Source organism: Diadema setosum, chromosome 17 (assembly GCF_964275005.1).
Source record: "Diadema setosum chromosome 17, eeDiaSeto1, whole genome shotgun sequence".
NCBI classification, from domain to species: Eukaryota; Metazoa; Echinodermata; class Echinoidea; order Diadematoida; family Diadematidae; genus Diadema; species Diadema setosum.
Genome location: NC_092701.1, coordinates 30896881 through 30912651, shown reverse-complemented (window position 1 = coordinate 30912651; position 15771 = coordinate 30896881). Strand labels below are relative to the sequence as shown.

The window sequence follows — 15771 nt, the reverse complement described above, 5'->3', positions numbered from 1 at the left end:
GAAATCATGTTCAGGCTCACTGACGATGCAGCGATAACTAGGTGGTAATATTTTTTTTTTTTTTTTTTTTTTTTTTTTTTGTAGTTACACGCAGCGGTTGGTCATTCGGAACGGGTATTTCTGGTGCCTATACTCTAGTGATCGAACTAGTTCTACAAACTGGGGCATAAGTTATTCATGTCAAGATCATCATTGCTCTTCTGACATAGCCCGCTTGGTGGCGTGCGGTTTTTTTTTTTTTTTTTTTTTTTTTTGTTCGTTTCCCTGAAAAATGTATAATGCTATACTAATTTGTCACGCGAAAATGAGAGCTCAGTGATATCATCGTTAGTCCATCTTGTAGTAACATTGTAATGCAGTGCACGAGTAGCGGGTTTTACAGGACACAAGTAAATGATATATCAGTGTGTAAACTTTGCCAGCAAGGGGTTTAGAGCTCAAGGAAATATTGTAATTTGCAGATTTTTTTTTTTTTTAGATTAAAGGAACACTTTAGTACTGTCCTTCATGTCGTGCACTTTAGTGTCCTATATCAATATACCATTTTTTTCCCTATGTTTTCTTTGGAAGGAGATATAGCAGTAGTCTGGCTTGAAGGCATTATATTGTACGGGGCATTCAGGAGACAATAATAATTTCCACTGTCCTTTAACGTTTGAGCAGTCTCGGTTGTTTTTGTTTCATATTAATGTATGGATATTTTTTTCTCTTTTTTTGCGCCAGGCAGTTATCTCACTCGCAAATTACCTCAGTCAGTGTAACAAAAATGAACTGCATTGTATTCGAGGAATTATGTGTTTGTTTGTTTGTTTGTTTGTTTGTTTGTTTGTTTGTTTGTAAAAGCGCTACCTATATGAATAACGTAACGCAGTATTCGTATACATAATGACATGGCATTGACTTTATGTGATGACCTACAGTATATAGAACAAAACTGTCTACATCAGTTCCTACTGTATTTGCTGAAAATACTCAAGCAATAAAAAAGAGTGGCTGTACTCAATATTCGTTCTACCGTTCTGTTTAAAGTGCGTCTATCCGAGACGGTCGCTGTTTCTAGAGAACAGAAAACTATGTGAGTATGGCAGTGTGTATCACAGTACCTTATTTAAGAGGTCATGAGAGGACTCCATTATTTTTTTTTTTACAATAATAGTTTAAGTTGTATTTTCCATATCATAAACAGAAATATTATACGCGGTGAAATACATGTTATCACGGCTATACAGCTGCCTCTCTCTTCTTGAATTACTCTACATGTTCTTTCCCTCTCCAAACTACCGTACTGTATTGCCTTTGATTTATATTCCCGCAGTACAGTGTATAGTATCGCACTTGCATGTCGACGCAGCATCATTCTGCTGCAGCTTGTATTGGTTCTATGACGTAACAATTGATACGCGCAATTCATTTTGACGTTTTTCAAGATTTTGCGGGACAGTCAACCTGTCTTGAATAATATCTGCCCAGTCCTTAGTGACGTCACCAATAAGAATGCGCGCGCACCGCGTTGCTTGTTTACTGAGTACTCTTTGTAATCATTACATCTGAAATTACTGCTGATAAAAGTGCAGACATTGCAAGTTACGCGAGTAGAGCACTAAAATTAAGAAAAGGCAGGACTCGACTGCAGGAAACGGACCAAGTTTTACAAGGAAGAAGAAATATGGCAGCCGTGAAACAAGAGAAGAGTGTTCTGACCAATCCCGAGCCCTACCATACGCCAGGGTGAGGAATAGTCTCGTCTTTCTTTCTTTTTTTCCTTCTCGTGACATTCTTTTCAATATACATTATAGCCTCCATACAAAAATCCAATGCGAATGAAGGCATAACGCGGCAGATGTAAACTAGGATAATGAATAATAATGATATCGATCCTGTTTACATCGAAGAGTCCAAAAGTGCCGTAAAGATTCTTGTTGAAGACGGCAACAGACAAGTTATTCTCCCTTTTTTATGCCTCCGCCACGAAGTGTCGCCGGAGGCATTATTCTTTTTGTTTTGAGAATCCAATGTTAATGAAGGGCTGATATAATTGTATTCCCCTATCTTTTTTCCACTTTGTTAAGGTTTGGTTTTATTCAATTCGTCTCCTCCTTTTTTCTTTTTTTTTTTACAGGTATTGTGGATTTTGCCCCCAATTCAAGTTCCAGATTGGCGAAACGTTTGGCCGTACCACCACTCGGCTTCTCACTGACCCCAAGGTCCCGAAGTCCGACCGCACTCTTCTCGCTGATCTCAAACCCCCGAAACCCGATTACCCAGGTGAGCCCAAGACCGTTTACCTGTATAGCAGCCACAAGGCGGAAGGATATTCGTCATTTATAGGAATGGTGCTGTCCTGTATGCCCAAAACACTGTAATTCAATTATGAGAAAAGCATGACCAAAACGGACTTGAAATGAAAGTTACATTGTATATTAATGTCAGTGAAGAGTAGGTATTGTCAGCCTTCGCGTGGTCAGACTTTTCGCTACTGAACTTCATTTATTTCAATCAGTAGATATATTTATTAACGAAAGGGGAGTATAGGATGAAAGTGTGAAAGGATGGAGAATAAGATACAAAATCGGCAGAAGAAAGAAGCCTAGTAAGTCGAAGAAACAGGAAAAGAAGGGAAAAGAAGAGGAGAGTGTGAATGAAGGTGAAGAATAGATAGTAAAGAATGAGAAGAGGACGGGAAGCGAGAAATACATGACCATTCAGACAAAATCGTATAGCAAGATCAGAATAAATAGAGCCGGGGGAAAAAATAAGGAAGCAAAATGAATCGAAAACAAAATAAATGCGATCGTTTGTTAAATCTTTTTAGACATGAAATGTTTATGAAGAACTGTCAATTATGGGCGGTAATCAACTGAATCAACAATGATTTGAACAACACAATGGGATGCTGGTGATGGAGTTCATTTCAACGCAAGCAACATGCTTACTGATGGACGTTTAATCACTTCGGGTCTTCTACTTCCCTGTTTCTGTTAATACCTGTTCCTCTATTCTCTGTTGTGGTGGATACTTGGGAGGTATGTTTACCTGTTATGATATATATATCTTTGTTCCATTCTTTCCTTTCTCAAATTTATTGCTGCCAGATCGTGAGATATCTGCTGGGCGCCCGGCGCTGCTTCAAAGTCGGAAAGCCAGCTTCGGGGACCAGAAATTCACCGAACAGATGGTCCCAGGGTACACAGGTCAGTATGTAAGCTATATATGTTGCGTGACGCACGCTGTCTGTCTGTCTGTCTGTCTGTCTTGCTATACTAATGTTTCTCCAGGGGTGCACCGATGGAATTCTCGCAAACATTTTTTTTTTTCTGTTCACTACCCTGTTCTGGTATCACATTAAGTAGGTAAAGTCTCAGCTGAATGAATCTTAAGACTTGTTATGTTGTTGCTGCTGTCGTTCTAATAGATGATTTTCTTTAACATTACAGGAATTAAGAGAGAGAGAGAGAGAGAGAAATGGACTCTAACAGATATAAAATAAGGATGACTTATTTTGGTTGTCTGTGGGATCGCGCATGACAGCTGTAAAGGTATATTGTTGACATTGAAAGCAGTGATTAGAAAAAAAAAGAATGTTCGAGTTATCACATTATGCCGAGGCATATGTGTAGGACAGTTGAATCACAGAACATACATGTAGTACCAAATATTAAAAAAAGAAATCGCTATAAAGCCTTTAAGGAGATACTGTATCACTATTTTTCTCAATGAATAGCATAACTGTCGACGATTTATGCTATTTGTTCTATTGTTCACATTTTATTTAACAATGTTTAACATTGATTGTACTGACAAGCATTTTACATTATTAATTTTGTTGTTTCTATCCCTGACTCACATTTTAGAATTATTTTGAAGCACTAAAGATGGGTTTTTGTTTCATCTTCCAATGGTAAATAATGTCTTTAAATGATGTGTAAATAGTATACATTTTACTTTCGTAGTGTCACGTCTTGATGTAATCATCACATCGACTGGATCACTTCTCGCTACGTTAAGAGGAGCAATGCAAATATAGGGATAATATTGACCAGTACTGTTTGGTGTAGGTTTATTGTTTGTAAAGTGTAAGAGCGAAATTCACAATGTTCGTTTTCCATGTCTGCATATGTATAGGCAGAGTTGTGGTATGGTTAATTTCTCAACAGGAAGAGCTCAGTAGATACAGAGTTTTTTTTTTTTTTTTTTTTATTCATGTAAGCGTTATGGTTATTGTCTTGTATTACTGTAGGAAATATAATAATAATTTGAATTGATTTTTTTTAAAGTGTATTTAAAGGTACTGTATACCGTTGGAAGCAGTAATCAAAAAAAAAAAAAAAAAATGTTCCAGATATCATATGTGATGCTAGTGTAGGTCAGTTGTATCACAAAACATCCTGCCATGATAACATTTTGCAGTAAAGCCTGAAATATAGGGAGATACCACTGTTTTTTTCAATCATGTCAATAAACCATACCTGTAGACATTTAAGTATAGAAACATTTTTATTATAACTATTGTTCACATTTTGTACATATAGGAGTACCTAACATTTATTGCACTGATTAACGTTTTTACATTGGTGGTTTCTGTCCCTAACTCACATTTTAGAACTATTTTGAAGCACTAAACCATGTAAACTGGAGTTTTGTTTCATTCTGCAAATGGTAAATAATGCCTTTAGTGGGCATCTCCAAATTACGTAATCCGTGAACCGTGTAAACCCTGATAGCATATGTCTTAAAGGGTGTGTACAGTTCTGGTCGAGGTGAGGATTTAGCTTTTAACGTTTTGCGAGATATTCAGAAACCACTCTATGAGATGTCAAAGAGCATGCAATTCTTAAAGGGTATCAAAAGTTTATTTGATGAAAATCGGTTTTGAAATGGCTGAGATATCCAAAAACAAGGTGAAACAAAGAGATCCTAATAAAGTTGTGGCCTGTCGCCTTTTATTATTATCACTTTTTTGATATCTCAGCCAATTCAAAACCAATTTTCATCAAATACATGTTGAATCCTTCTTAACTCTTTATGTGCCACGTTCGCACGTCCGGCTCAGTCGACGGCGTGCCAACTTCGCATATTCTGCTCAACAAACAAAGCCGCCAAAACCGATCGATAAATCGCTAATCACTGCTAATCCCGTGGCACAATGAAAGCGTTTTTCGTGCTTATGTTCCTCCTATATACGGCTTGCATTTTACATGGTGATTGACTATCAAGCGGTGTTCCCAACTAGATTTGCTCGTACATTCTAAATTTCTGTCACGGTTTTATGTGCAAAAGTCATGCCTATACAGTAATGTAGCAACTGGTCATTCGAAAGAGAAATTGAAAATAGATTCGTCATAAAATTCATATCGAAACAAAGTTTGGTATTCCTCTTTAACTTTGCCTACTATAATGCCCATCTTAACAGAAATTTGTAGAGGTTATACAAATTAGAAAAACAGAATTCTTTCTCAAAGCATGACTACCTTCGTGTCTCAGAATAACATGGCACACAGTGGGTTTTCACCATGGCACATAAAGAGTTAAAATTACATGCTCTTTCAAATTTCATAACAGGTTTCTCATTATCTCACTTAGAAATGTTCAAAACATGAATCCCTCACCTCAACCAGTACTGTACATTCCCTTTAAGCACAGCAGCCACGCTGCATGCTCCATTATTTTCCGTTGTTACAATGATGCTACCGCCCTATATAACCAACACCATTTACTGTACTCATCGCAGGATACATACCGAAATCGCAACACTTCTACGGTAATCGCTACGCGGTGATCTGTCACGACGCCGTGTCCAACTTTGAAAGCGACCAGCAGGTGGAGAGGAAGAAGAAAGACGACATGAAGACCATCCAGTGCATTCAGGCGGGAAAACTGGACGCCTCAAAATCTCCAGAGGTGACACCACACCTTATGTTAATGATGATTAAAGCAAAGCTATAATGCATGTAATAAAAAAAAAATGATGATAATGATAAGAAAAGTATTACTATCACCATCATCTCGCACAATATTACAGTGATACTGATAAATTAGATAGTTATCGCTGATGTCATTAAATCATGCGAAGGAAGAAGGGAGAGAGAGAGAGAAAGATGTTAAAAGCAAAAAAAAAAAAAAAAAAAAAAAGGGAGACATGACTATAGAAAGAGGACTAATCTTCACTGGATGACGGACGCAAAGCAATGAGCAAAATGCTGAATGCCATTTAGCACAGTCTTTTGCCGGACGATAAATTGTGATGACGTATCAATGTTGCACTTACAGAAATCTCAACCATTCGATTGATATTTGAAGCGCAACATAATATTTTCATTGTTTATTTCATTACAAAGTCTTTGCGTGTGTTTGTGTGTGTGTGTGCGTGTGTGTGTGTGTGTGTGTGTGTGTGTGTGATTGTTTTCCCCACATCCGAACTGGCGTATTATTTTTGAAAAGAGAAAGGTTGGTTACATCGTATTGTATGGTGAATGAGGTGGAAAGTTACACGGTGAGTACTGCGACGACGACGAGTTTATTAGCAGTGATGGTGGATATTTTGATGAGCATGATATTGATGTTGGCAAAAATGACGAAGATGATGATTGTGACAACGACGAAGGCAAAAAATTATTTTTGCCGATAACGATTATTAATAACGAAGTCAGAAGAGATTACTGAATAAAGGGTTTTCAACACATGACAGTGGATGCAACCAAATGTATAATAAAGTTGATTGTCTTTCGTTATTCTTCTTTCAGGGAGTGTCGTTCAAACCCACTCGAACCTCTCCTCTCAGCAAGGTACCCGGAGCAAAGAGCGGTCGCTTCAATTTCACGTCCAAGAAGAAGACGGAGCACTCGCTCTCCCCGTACTACATGAGTGATTCAAACCCGCAGAAGTTTTTCATGTCAGGTAATTTTATAAGAAAGTATGTCAATGCAATCACGATTGTCAATGCCAATCACGACTGATAGAGTAATTCACACATTTTACAAGCTATGCTTTTCTTGTGAATTCCTCTTTTCCATGTAAAGTTATAAATTAAGATTGTATTGCTTACTTGTTTATTTATCCAAACCAGCGTTGATATCATTATGATACTTGTATTCATGTTTTGTTGAAAATTACGTGATTGAAAGTTCCTTTTGGTGTTATGTATTCATGTAAGCGTTATGTATATTACTTTGTATTACTTTATATGGAAATAAAATCATTTTGAATTGAATTGTCAGTGAGTACAGTGACACATTGTAGACAAGATCGTTGCCTTCAGTTTTAGAGAGAGAGTAACGACATGCGGGTTTTTAGGAAAGGAAAATAAAGAAAAAATGTTAGCACGAAGATCTTGCGAAGGGTTATTTTGTAATACATATAGTAACTGTCTATAAATTATGGTTTAAGGAATGATATCGATTTTGTTCAAGATGATTAGAGACCGCTTATAATATTAACGTGCATACATGAGTGATATGAATAAAACATTTTAAGATGAATTAAAATTTGATGAAAATCGGTTTTGAAATGGCTGAGATATCCAAAAACATGGGAAAACAAAGTGGTCCTCTTAAAATGGGCACCATCTGAACCAAAACTATACCACCCCTTTTTATGTCCTCGTGTGACCTTTTGTGGACATCGTATTTGCTTCCAATCGGATGTACACTGTATATATATATATATTGGCTTTTAACCAAGTTCGGGGCCAACTTCTTGCGAAAATGAAAGTTGCATGTGACATGATACACGTGACCGATCGATTCCTCATGTCTCCTTAGCCACTCGTTTCCGACTTCCTTCTTTCTAGATCATGTTTGTTATTTTGCGCGTTCATGCTTGAACTCCTTGGACATTCGGGGCGCGATATCAGTACTTACGTACTATAGAGTCGGGACCAAAACATCGGTTTCACTTTTGGACTTTAAGTGGGCGAAAGTTCGCCAGACAAGATCTCTGGCGCTACCAGAGAGATTTTCTTTAAGTATCTCTATAGGCGCTATATACAATGATCACAATGATCGCAAAATGAATCGGATTACATATTGAATGAGTCTCCGTCTACACCACCATGCCGTATAATTTTTTTGTTTTGAATTGTCTAGTCGTGGTTTTTACTCTCTCTCTGTCTCTGTTTGCCTTACTTTTAATAACATGGTGTTGTGGATTGGGGAGGGCAGGCACCCAGGTCGAAAGTGGTTAATTGATGTTGGGCTGTACCAACGCCAGTAATGATCGTATCCATACAAATTGTTTACAACTTTAATATCGTGTGTGTACGAGGAACTATCAAATTATACGGTGATTTGTCCGTTATGTCTGTTTCATGAAGCTTAACATCACAGACTACGATTTAAAAAGCATGATAAAGATAAATGATTATGATAGAGGAGTGACTGCGATGGGCCCGACAGAGTTAACAGATAAAATTGTAGATGTAGGCCTATTATATAACTTGTGTAAAACTCTGAATTTGCATTCTTTTTCTGTGGTGACGTGTGAATGACAGAAAGCGACATATGTTGTGGAGTATGCCGGTTACACATCATTCCCATGTTACTTTGTAGAAACATTTCGATGAGTCGCAATTACAAATCTGCTTGAATATTCCCACACCACCCAGAAGTACCATCCTTTTTATGGCATATCCCGTATCCAAGTGGGGCGCTGTGGCATAGTGGATGCGATCCCCGACTCCCAATCGAAGGACCCGAGTTCAATTCCCGTCCAGTGCTTAAGTCCTTGGACAACTTATGTTTGTATCCACCATGTCCCTCTCGATAACTGGGTACCTGGCAACGCTATTGAAATAAAGGTAATAATGGTGGCAGGGCTCTCTTGTACAGCAGTGGCGACACTGAAGAGGCTACCCTGGATAAAGTTATCAAAACTACTTGCCGTGGGGGTGGGGGTGGGGGAAGAGGTTGCTAAATTTCTTTGTGATTTCAAACTTATCTCTGATGCTGCTGAGAATGACAGTCTTTGTCTTAACAACATCCATGAAAATGCAGGCTACACTGGCTTTGTTCCTAATGCACGTGGATTGACGGGGATGGGCTACCCGATGCTCACAAATCGCGCCCTCATCACCTTCGCCGACGATCCCAACCCCCGAATGGCCAGACTCCGTTCTCACGCTGCAGCAGCTGCCCCTGGTAAGGGGGTTGAGTGCAAGGCTTCGCCCGCCGCCCAACTACCGCCGGTGAGGGAAAAGATTTTGGAGGATATCAAAAAGCTGTGTGGGCGACAGCTACCCGTCATCTATCCGGTCGACTCTGGCCTGGTGCCACACTACACCGGTCACATACCAGGTGAGCACATTAAGCCACATGTTTCTGTGGCCAGTTTTGCTATGGACCCCATCTTACTATGCCCTTTGGCTTTATATTTCATATTGACTTTTTTTCTTCGTTTTTCATTTTCCTTTTGCTCTACCAGCTCCCCTCTCTATTTCTGTACTCCAGGGCCCTGTTGCATAAAACCCTTACCGTTGGACTTACCGCTCCTTTCTAGCGGTAAGTCTTCAAATTAGCGGTAAATATTATAATCCTTGATGCTGATTGGCTGTGACGCCTAATTTTGACGGTAGTTACCGTTGAAATTCAATGGTAAGTTTTATGCAACGGGCCCCTGTTGTGCTTTTCCCCCCTTTTTGTTATGTTTGTGTTGTTTGTCTAGAATGGCTTCAATGTCAAAACCAAAAAATAGAAAAGAGTTTATACTCTTTTAGAAACCACCGTACACACAAAATCAGCTCAGTTGACCCTTGAATACTATTAAGGCATACTTGAAAATCAACCTGTGTGTTTTTAATGGGTTTTGTGAGACAGGGTGATATTGATTTGTTTGCTTCTTACTTTGTTTTTCCCCGTGTGTTTTTCTTCACACAAGCTTCAGTTGTCCGGCATCTGTTTATGTAGATGTTGGTTTGTGATTGTAAATGTTATTATTTCTTTTGCAATTTCATTGGGTTTGTTTGTTTGTTTGTTTGTTTGTTTGTTGTTTTTTTGTTGTTGTTGTTGTTGTTGTTGTTCTTCTTCTTCTTCTTCTTCTTCTTCTTCTTCTTCTTCTTCTTCTTCTTCTTCTTCTTCTTCTTCTTCTTCTTCTTCACCAACCTGGAGCCCTGTGTTGTAAGAATAGCAATGTATGTGATTTCACTCGGCAATAAGAAATGGTACACGACTTTCTTGTAATGAGGTGAAAGCACTCTGAATTTTGAAGTTAATTTCCATCCTATGTGTTAGTTTCATCATGACAAGATGGATAAATCATTATCACTAGTTCTGAGTGTTGTTACTTTCTTATGTTTTTACGTTTCCAGGTCAAAAATTCCGATATGGCACCACGTTTGGGCACAGCACCAGGAATGCTAAACGTGACGCACCTAAGCCCAGCACCAAAAGTTCCAACAGAGCAGCTTAGGTTCTTGATCTACATTTTCCGTCGCCTACTAATTAATAATTAAGTCCTGTATTCAGTTATAATTATATGTGCATTCTAGCCGTCTTCGAGCTGAAAACTGCCGCCTTTACAGTGCATTTGCTTTTGCAATATCTACAAAAAATTATTGTATATCAAAAAGAATAAACGGTGAAAATAATAATGTAAGAGACTGTATCTGGCAGGTAAGATGAGTTTAGGTTTATCCTAGTCGCTATGGCAACTGACTAGCACACAGTCGTAAAAGCATGCTGACGTTTAAGTCACCAGTTCTCTTGCACACAATATGGCACACCCAATTGTTTCCATTATATGATTGATTCCATTGAATAAATGACCAAAAAAAAAAAAAAAAAAAAAATCTGGAATTTCCAGAGGTAACATGATTATCATCCTTATCTTAAATGTCATTATATACACGTACAGTACCTCTGGCATTCCCAGGCTGATAGTTGAATGCCAGTTGATAGTTGAATGCAGACCAGCCTGTGTAGCCTACCAAATCATGTGATGAGGTTATATGTGTGGATGTGTGCATTTGTTTTATGTATATGTATATATATATATATATATATATATATATATATATATATATATATATATTTGAGGGCGTGGGGTCAAAGGTCAAGGGTCAAGGGTCAGGCTGAATGCTATAAGTTTGTTGTTTGGTGCTGATTTTTTTTCTCTCTTTTATGTTTTGATGCATGGATTTGTGATAGGTTCGGTGTAAGTTGAAACTTTTTGGATTTTTAGATATCTTGTTTTTTATTTAATAACTTGGATGTTCATTGATTTGGACTTGGTGGGTGGGGGGTGGGAAGCACTCAATACCTTTGTGATAAATACACTGTTTTTTAATGTTTTGTTAATTGTGTTGAAGTATTGTTTTATATTTGAGATGTGCTTTAGACTTGTTTTGAGAACCACATGTTGTGCCATAACGGCGCCTTGAGTTTGTTTACATTCATAATCGATTGTGTTTATGATGCGTATCGATAATTAAGCTCAATTACTTTATTGTTCAGAAATTTAATTACTCCCTGCTCAGTTCAGTTACTCACTGATTTTTACAATCATTTGTTTCTTTACATGTGCAATATTTTTCAGTATTCGTACTCCATTATTGATGATTTTAATACATGCATTTTTATTGAGGGTTAAGAGGTCAAAGGTTTTAATCAGTGAAAAAGAAAATATTTATGCATGTACTGTTTGTTGATAATTTCCATGGGAATTTTAGGGTCTTGGTTCAAAATTCAGGGATTTGAGGCCGGGTCGAAACATCAATGTTTTATCTGTTTGTACAGTGTTTCCCTCATATCGTTTGTACAGTGTTTCCGTCATTTCGATACATATCGATAGACAATTTCACAAATACATATATTTATTTTGTACAATGTTGTATTTCTGTTTTAATTGTAAAATGAACAATTTCAGCTGAGCTGCATGTTCTTTTTTATTGTCAATAAACCTTCATTGAATTGAATTGAAATTGAATATTCATATTTATATATATATGATATAACCTGAGCAACATCAGCAGTAAAGCATTCCATTCAATGGAATCTAATATAAATTACTGTAGTTGAAAACGTTGACACACAACTTGTCTCCCTAAGGTCCTGTATCTATCTCCCTCATAAAGTAATTATGAGCATATAATGTCTCTCTAAAGCAGCTGGAGCAACAGTTATATCTATCTATCCATATATATATCTGAAAATCTGAAATCTTGGTGGCCTGATATCAAGTTTTAGTGAGCGCAACTAATGTCGGCCCCTTATTTTTAGAATCAAACTTAGGGAGTGTTGCAAGAAACTTGCAATTGATTGTAACTCGACTTTCTTGCAACACCCCCTTACACAGTAGTGTGAATATGTTTGAAAACGAGGTATCACATAAGGGGATCTTTTTCTCCCTTCCCCCCCCCCCCCCCCATTCCTAAAAGGGAAGTATCCGAGTCGCCATTACAGGTTTTGACAGGTTTTTTTTTTTTTTTTTTCCATCTTCTTTCTTTTCTGTACAATCCTCCTGATGCTTCAAGATTATTCCAGATTGGGCTTCCAAAATAGAATTAAATTCCATATTATGTAATACTATTTCTAAACCAGTGGTAAAACACATTTGTTTTTCCAAGCAAACTTTGATTTAAATCTTAATCTAGCTTTAGTTTAAGAGCATATAAAAATGAAATAATGACAAACCATGAAAAGTCAAATATGCATAACGACACAGGGGTAAATCAGACATGCAGAATCACAGACAATAAGTCATTTTTCACGCAAGGACGGAATATACTTTATTGCTCTTCGTATAGAATATTCTGTGCATAACTATAAAATCAACACATTCAGAATCACAAAGCAAATAGTCTTGGACGCAGTAAAAATGAATTCAATGGAGTGAAATGTATACTTAAAGAAAGAATAAGGTAGCATTTCAGAAGATTAATAAAAAGAGAGAGATGTACTATTGCAAATGAATCATGCTATTTGATCAGAATTGTGCACAGTTTATGTCTATCATAACTTCACAGCATTTTTACACAAGTCATGTAGTACATGACATAATCACATTTCTTGGGTTCACAAACTGAATATTGTTTCAATAACGTTAAAACTGGAACAAAAATCATTTCATTGTCATGTTTACATGGTCTTAATGAGTGAATATAATGGGGCAGCACCCATCACATGCAGATTTACAAAGTATATTTGGTGATTAGTACATTGTACACTTCCTTTGTGTCCAAGGACAAGTGACAGAAAAAAAAAAAAAAATATATATATATATATATACATATATATATATATTTTGTTATACAGCTCAGACAGTGACCGAATTATTATAGGACAGCGTTGGCTGTATGATCTACAGTACTCTGCTTTCTTTTTAATATTTCTCATATATATAATGCACAATTCTACACAATTACTTACCCTTTCCCCCACTCATTGTACAGCATAATGTAGAATGCAGCCAATATACGTATATTGTAAATTTACTCACATTAACTATCTACAGTGCTTGCTCTTTTCTTCTTTTTTTCCTATCGTTCTCATTCAAAAAACGCATCGCACTGGAAGGAGAGAAGTAATGCCTGTAAAAATATCCCAAAATACATTATGTCACGCCTTTCAAAACAGCAAAGCAGGAAAACTTTTTTTTTCTGATTACAATATACAAAATGCATTTATGCTGGGAAATAGCATGAGTGATTTCAGTTAATAACTGTTGAACAAATGCAAACTACTGCTATTATGCACATATACAAAGCATGTGCCTTTGGTCAACTGGATTATAGTTACAAAGCATGTATTGTCAATTATCACGACAGAATTCTACTTTCAAAAGACCACTTCCATGTGCATTCAAATCTCCTGCATATTTCCAAGGAAAAAAAAAAAAAAAAAAAAAAAGGTTTACCACGACTTCCTTCCCTGTAAGGCTTTTCAGAGACTTGCCTGACCTTGTGACAGCAGTGTTCGCAACTCACATTCCGGTGGACTCTGACATGCAAACTTTTGTGTGCATGTAAACATGAGAGAAAAGCAGCTAGCTCTTTTATGTGGATGAAAGATGCGTACATTTCAATATATATTTACAGATTGATTGTAGTTTTGGGTTTGCAAGTGCACGAAAGAGAGCCAATGAAGCACATTTGTTCCTTGAACACAAAGGACAGAACACCCAAGTATAACATAACAAGGTTATCTCTCACAAAGTGTGTACCTGATTATGGATTATGTGTCCATAGGTCTTCACGTAGTCACGGTAATACCAACAAATTCATGTACCTTAGTCAAATGTTGGCGAAACAAAAGGCAAAACAAAAATAATTTAAAAAAAAGTTATTCCAAGTAAATGAAACTTACCCAAGCATTTCATGCACTCAAATATCTTAAGTACAACAGTACTTTCAAATGAACTGAACTGCTAAAAGAAAAGCATAATGTGTCTGAACATACTATTATATTGAATTTCAATGCATGGATTTGCATTCATGATCCTGCCTATTCTGATCGAGAAGCAAACAAGGCACAGAACACCTGAACATGTAAATAAGGTCACCAAAAGGCACATTTGTGGTATCTGAAGAGATCTGCCTTATCTGTCCTTACACAAGTTCCTCCACGAGTTCAAAGGATATTTAAACATTGGCTGGATACCGACTGGTTCATAAACATGAACAAAATAAAACAAAGCAAAATGCTCTGTCTCCCCGTCTTGTTGCTCAGTTCATGGGCTGTTGCTTGGGCTTCACCCTTACTGTGCATATCTATAATACAAATATGCTAGTTTATGGATTCTCTGCTACAGCGCACAGAATGTAATCAATAACTTGGACATAATGAAATGCACAGAAGTCTTGTTGCAAAAGGTACAAACAGTATAATACACAAAGCATCTACCTTTGATATGTCATATCATGATATGCTGCAGAAAAATGCATTTCTTTGCACTGCACAAGCATGGCCAAGTGGACGGAAAGTGTAGCTCATTATAAGCATATGGCACATATTTACTCTTTATACACAGAGGAAGTAATAACTACATGGCTTCGAGAAATATATTTGGTTCCACGATGACATCTATGTACATGAAAATGCCACATCAATTCACTGCAGCCTCATTTGCAAATGCCTGAATTACACTGGTAACATTTACACAAAGTTGCCCCAACTAACTAACTTTGATTAAAGAGAACGGTGAGGGTCCCAAAACTATAAGAGCAAAATGTGAGCAAAATCTATTGTTAACTAAACTCCGATTTCAAACCACAAGCAATCTTGTGGCTGAGATGTCTGAAGTTTGATGCTAAGTACGACTGTATGGCATCCCCCACAGAGCATTGTACTTAGTAGCAGGTCCATAAGATTCTTGTTTGACCCCTGTAATTGCTGACTAATTTGAGGCATATGACTACCGGTACAACAAAGTGTTCACACACTACTAGGCATTACAGGGAAGTTTCTCATTGATGCCCAAGTAAGCACATAACGGGAGGTCACTGCATGGCACTCTGTACTTCTTGATAGTATAATCCAGTAAAGCTCAATTACAGCTGGTAAGTGTTACTACTGATGACAACACTGTGTGAATGTTGGTCACAGTCGGGAGCAATTTGACCTATTGTGACGGTGTGAACGTGTCTATGATAACTGTAACAGAGGAAATCCAGAACAAATAAAAGTTGGTCTAAAAGGAAAGAGTAAAATTTTACAAGCATAACAGTGAGTTTGATCAAAATCGCTTGAAAATCAATGAAGTTATGAAATTGTGAGAAGTTTCCCTAATTTTCACGAAACAGTTCTTAAACAGTCACTTAAAATGCAAATAGTGAATTATTGATGT

The 15771-nt window shown here is 37.2% G+C and overlaps 1 protein-coding gene across 1 annotated transcript; it reads left to right on the top strand.

Moving 5' to 3' along the window:
- Positions 1 to 1557: 1557 nt before the first annotated feature.
- LOC140240919 (ciliary microtubule inner protein 2B-like) lies at positions 1558 to 10802 on the top strand. The gene is made up of 7 exons (XM_072320692.1): positions 1558 to 1728; positions 2120 to 2265; positions 3093 to 3191; positions 5729 to 5898; positions 6741 to 6894; positions 8988 to 9287; positions 10298 to 10802. The coding sequence occupies exons 1-7, from the start codon at positions 1667 to 1669 to the stop codon at positions 10396 to 10398; spliced, it is 1032 nt and encodes a 343-aa protein (XP_072176793.1). The 5' UTR covers positions 1558 to 1666; the 3' UTR covers positions 10399 to 10802.
- The last annotated feature ends 4969 nt before the right edge of the window (positions 10803 to 15771 follow it).

Coding starts and splice junctions, on each gene's coding strand:
- LOC140240919 (XM_072320692.1), top strand. CDS start 1,667: ATGGCAGCCGTGAAACAAGAGAAGAGTGTTCTGACCAATCCCGAGCCC. Junction 2,266..3,092: donor CCCGAAACCCGATTACCCAG/GTGAGCCCAAGA, acceptor TATTGCTGCCAG/ATCGTGAGATATCTGCTGGG. Junction 5,899..6,740: donor ACGCCTCAAAATCTCCAGAG/GTGACACCACAC, acceptor TTCTTCTTTCAG/GGAGTGTCGTTCAAACCCAC.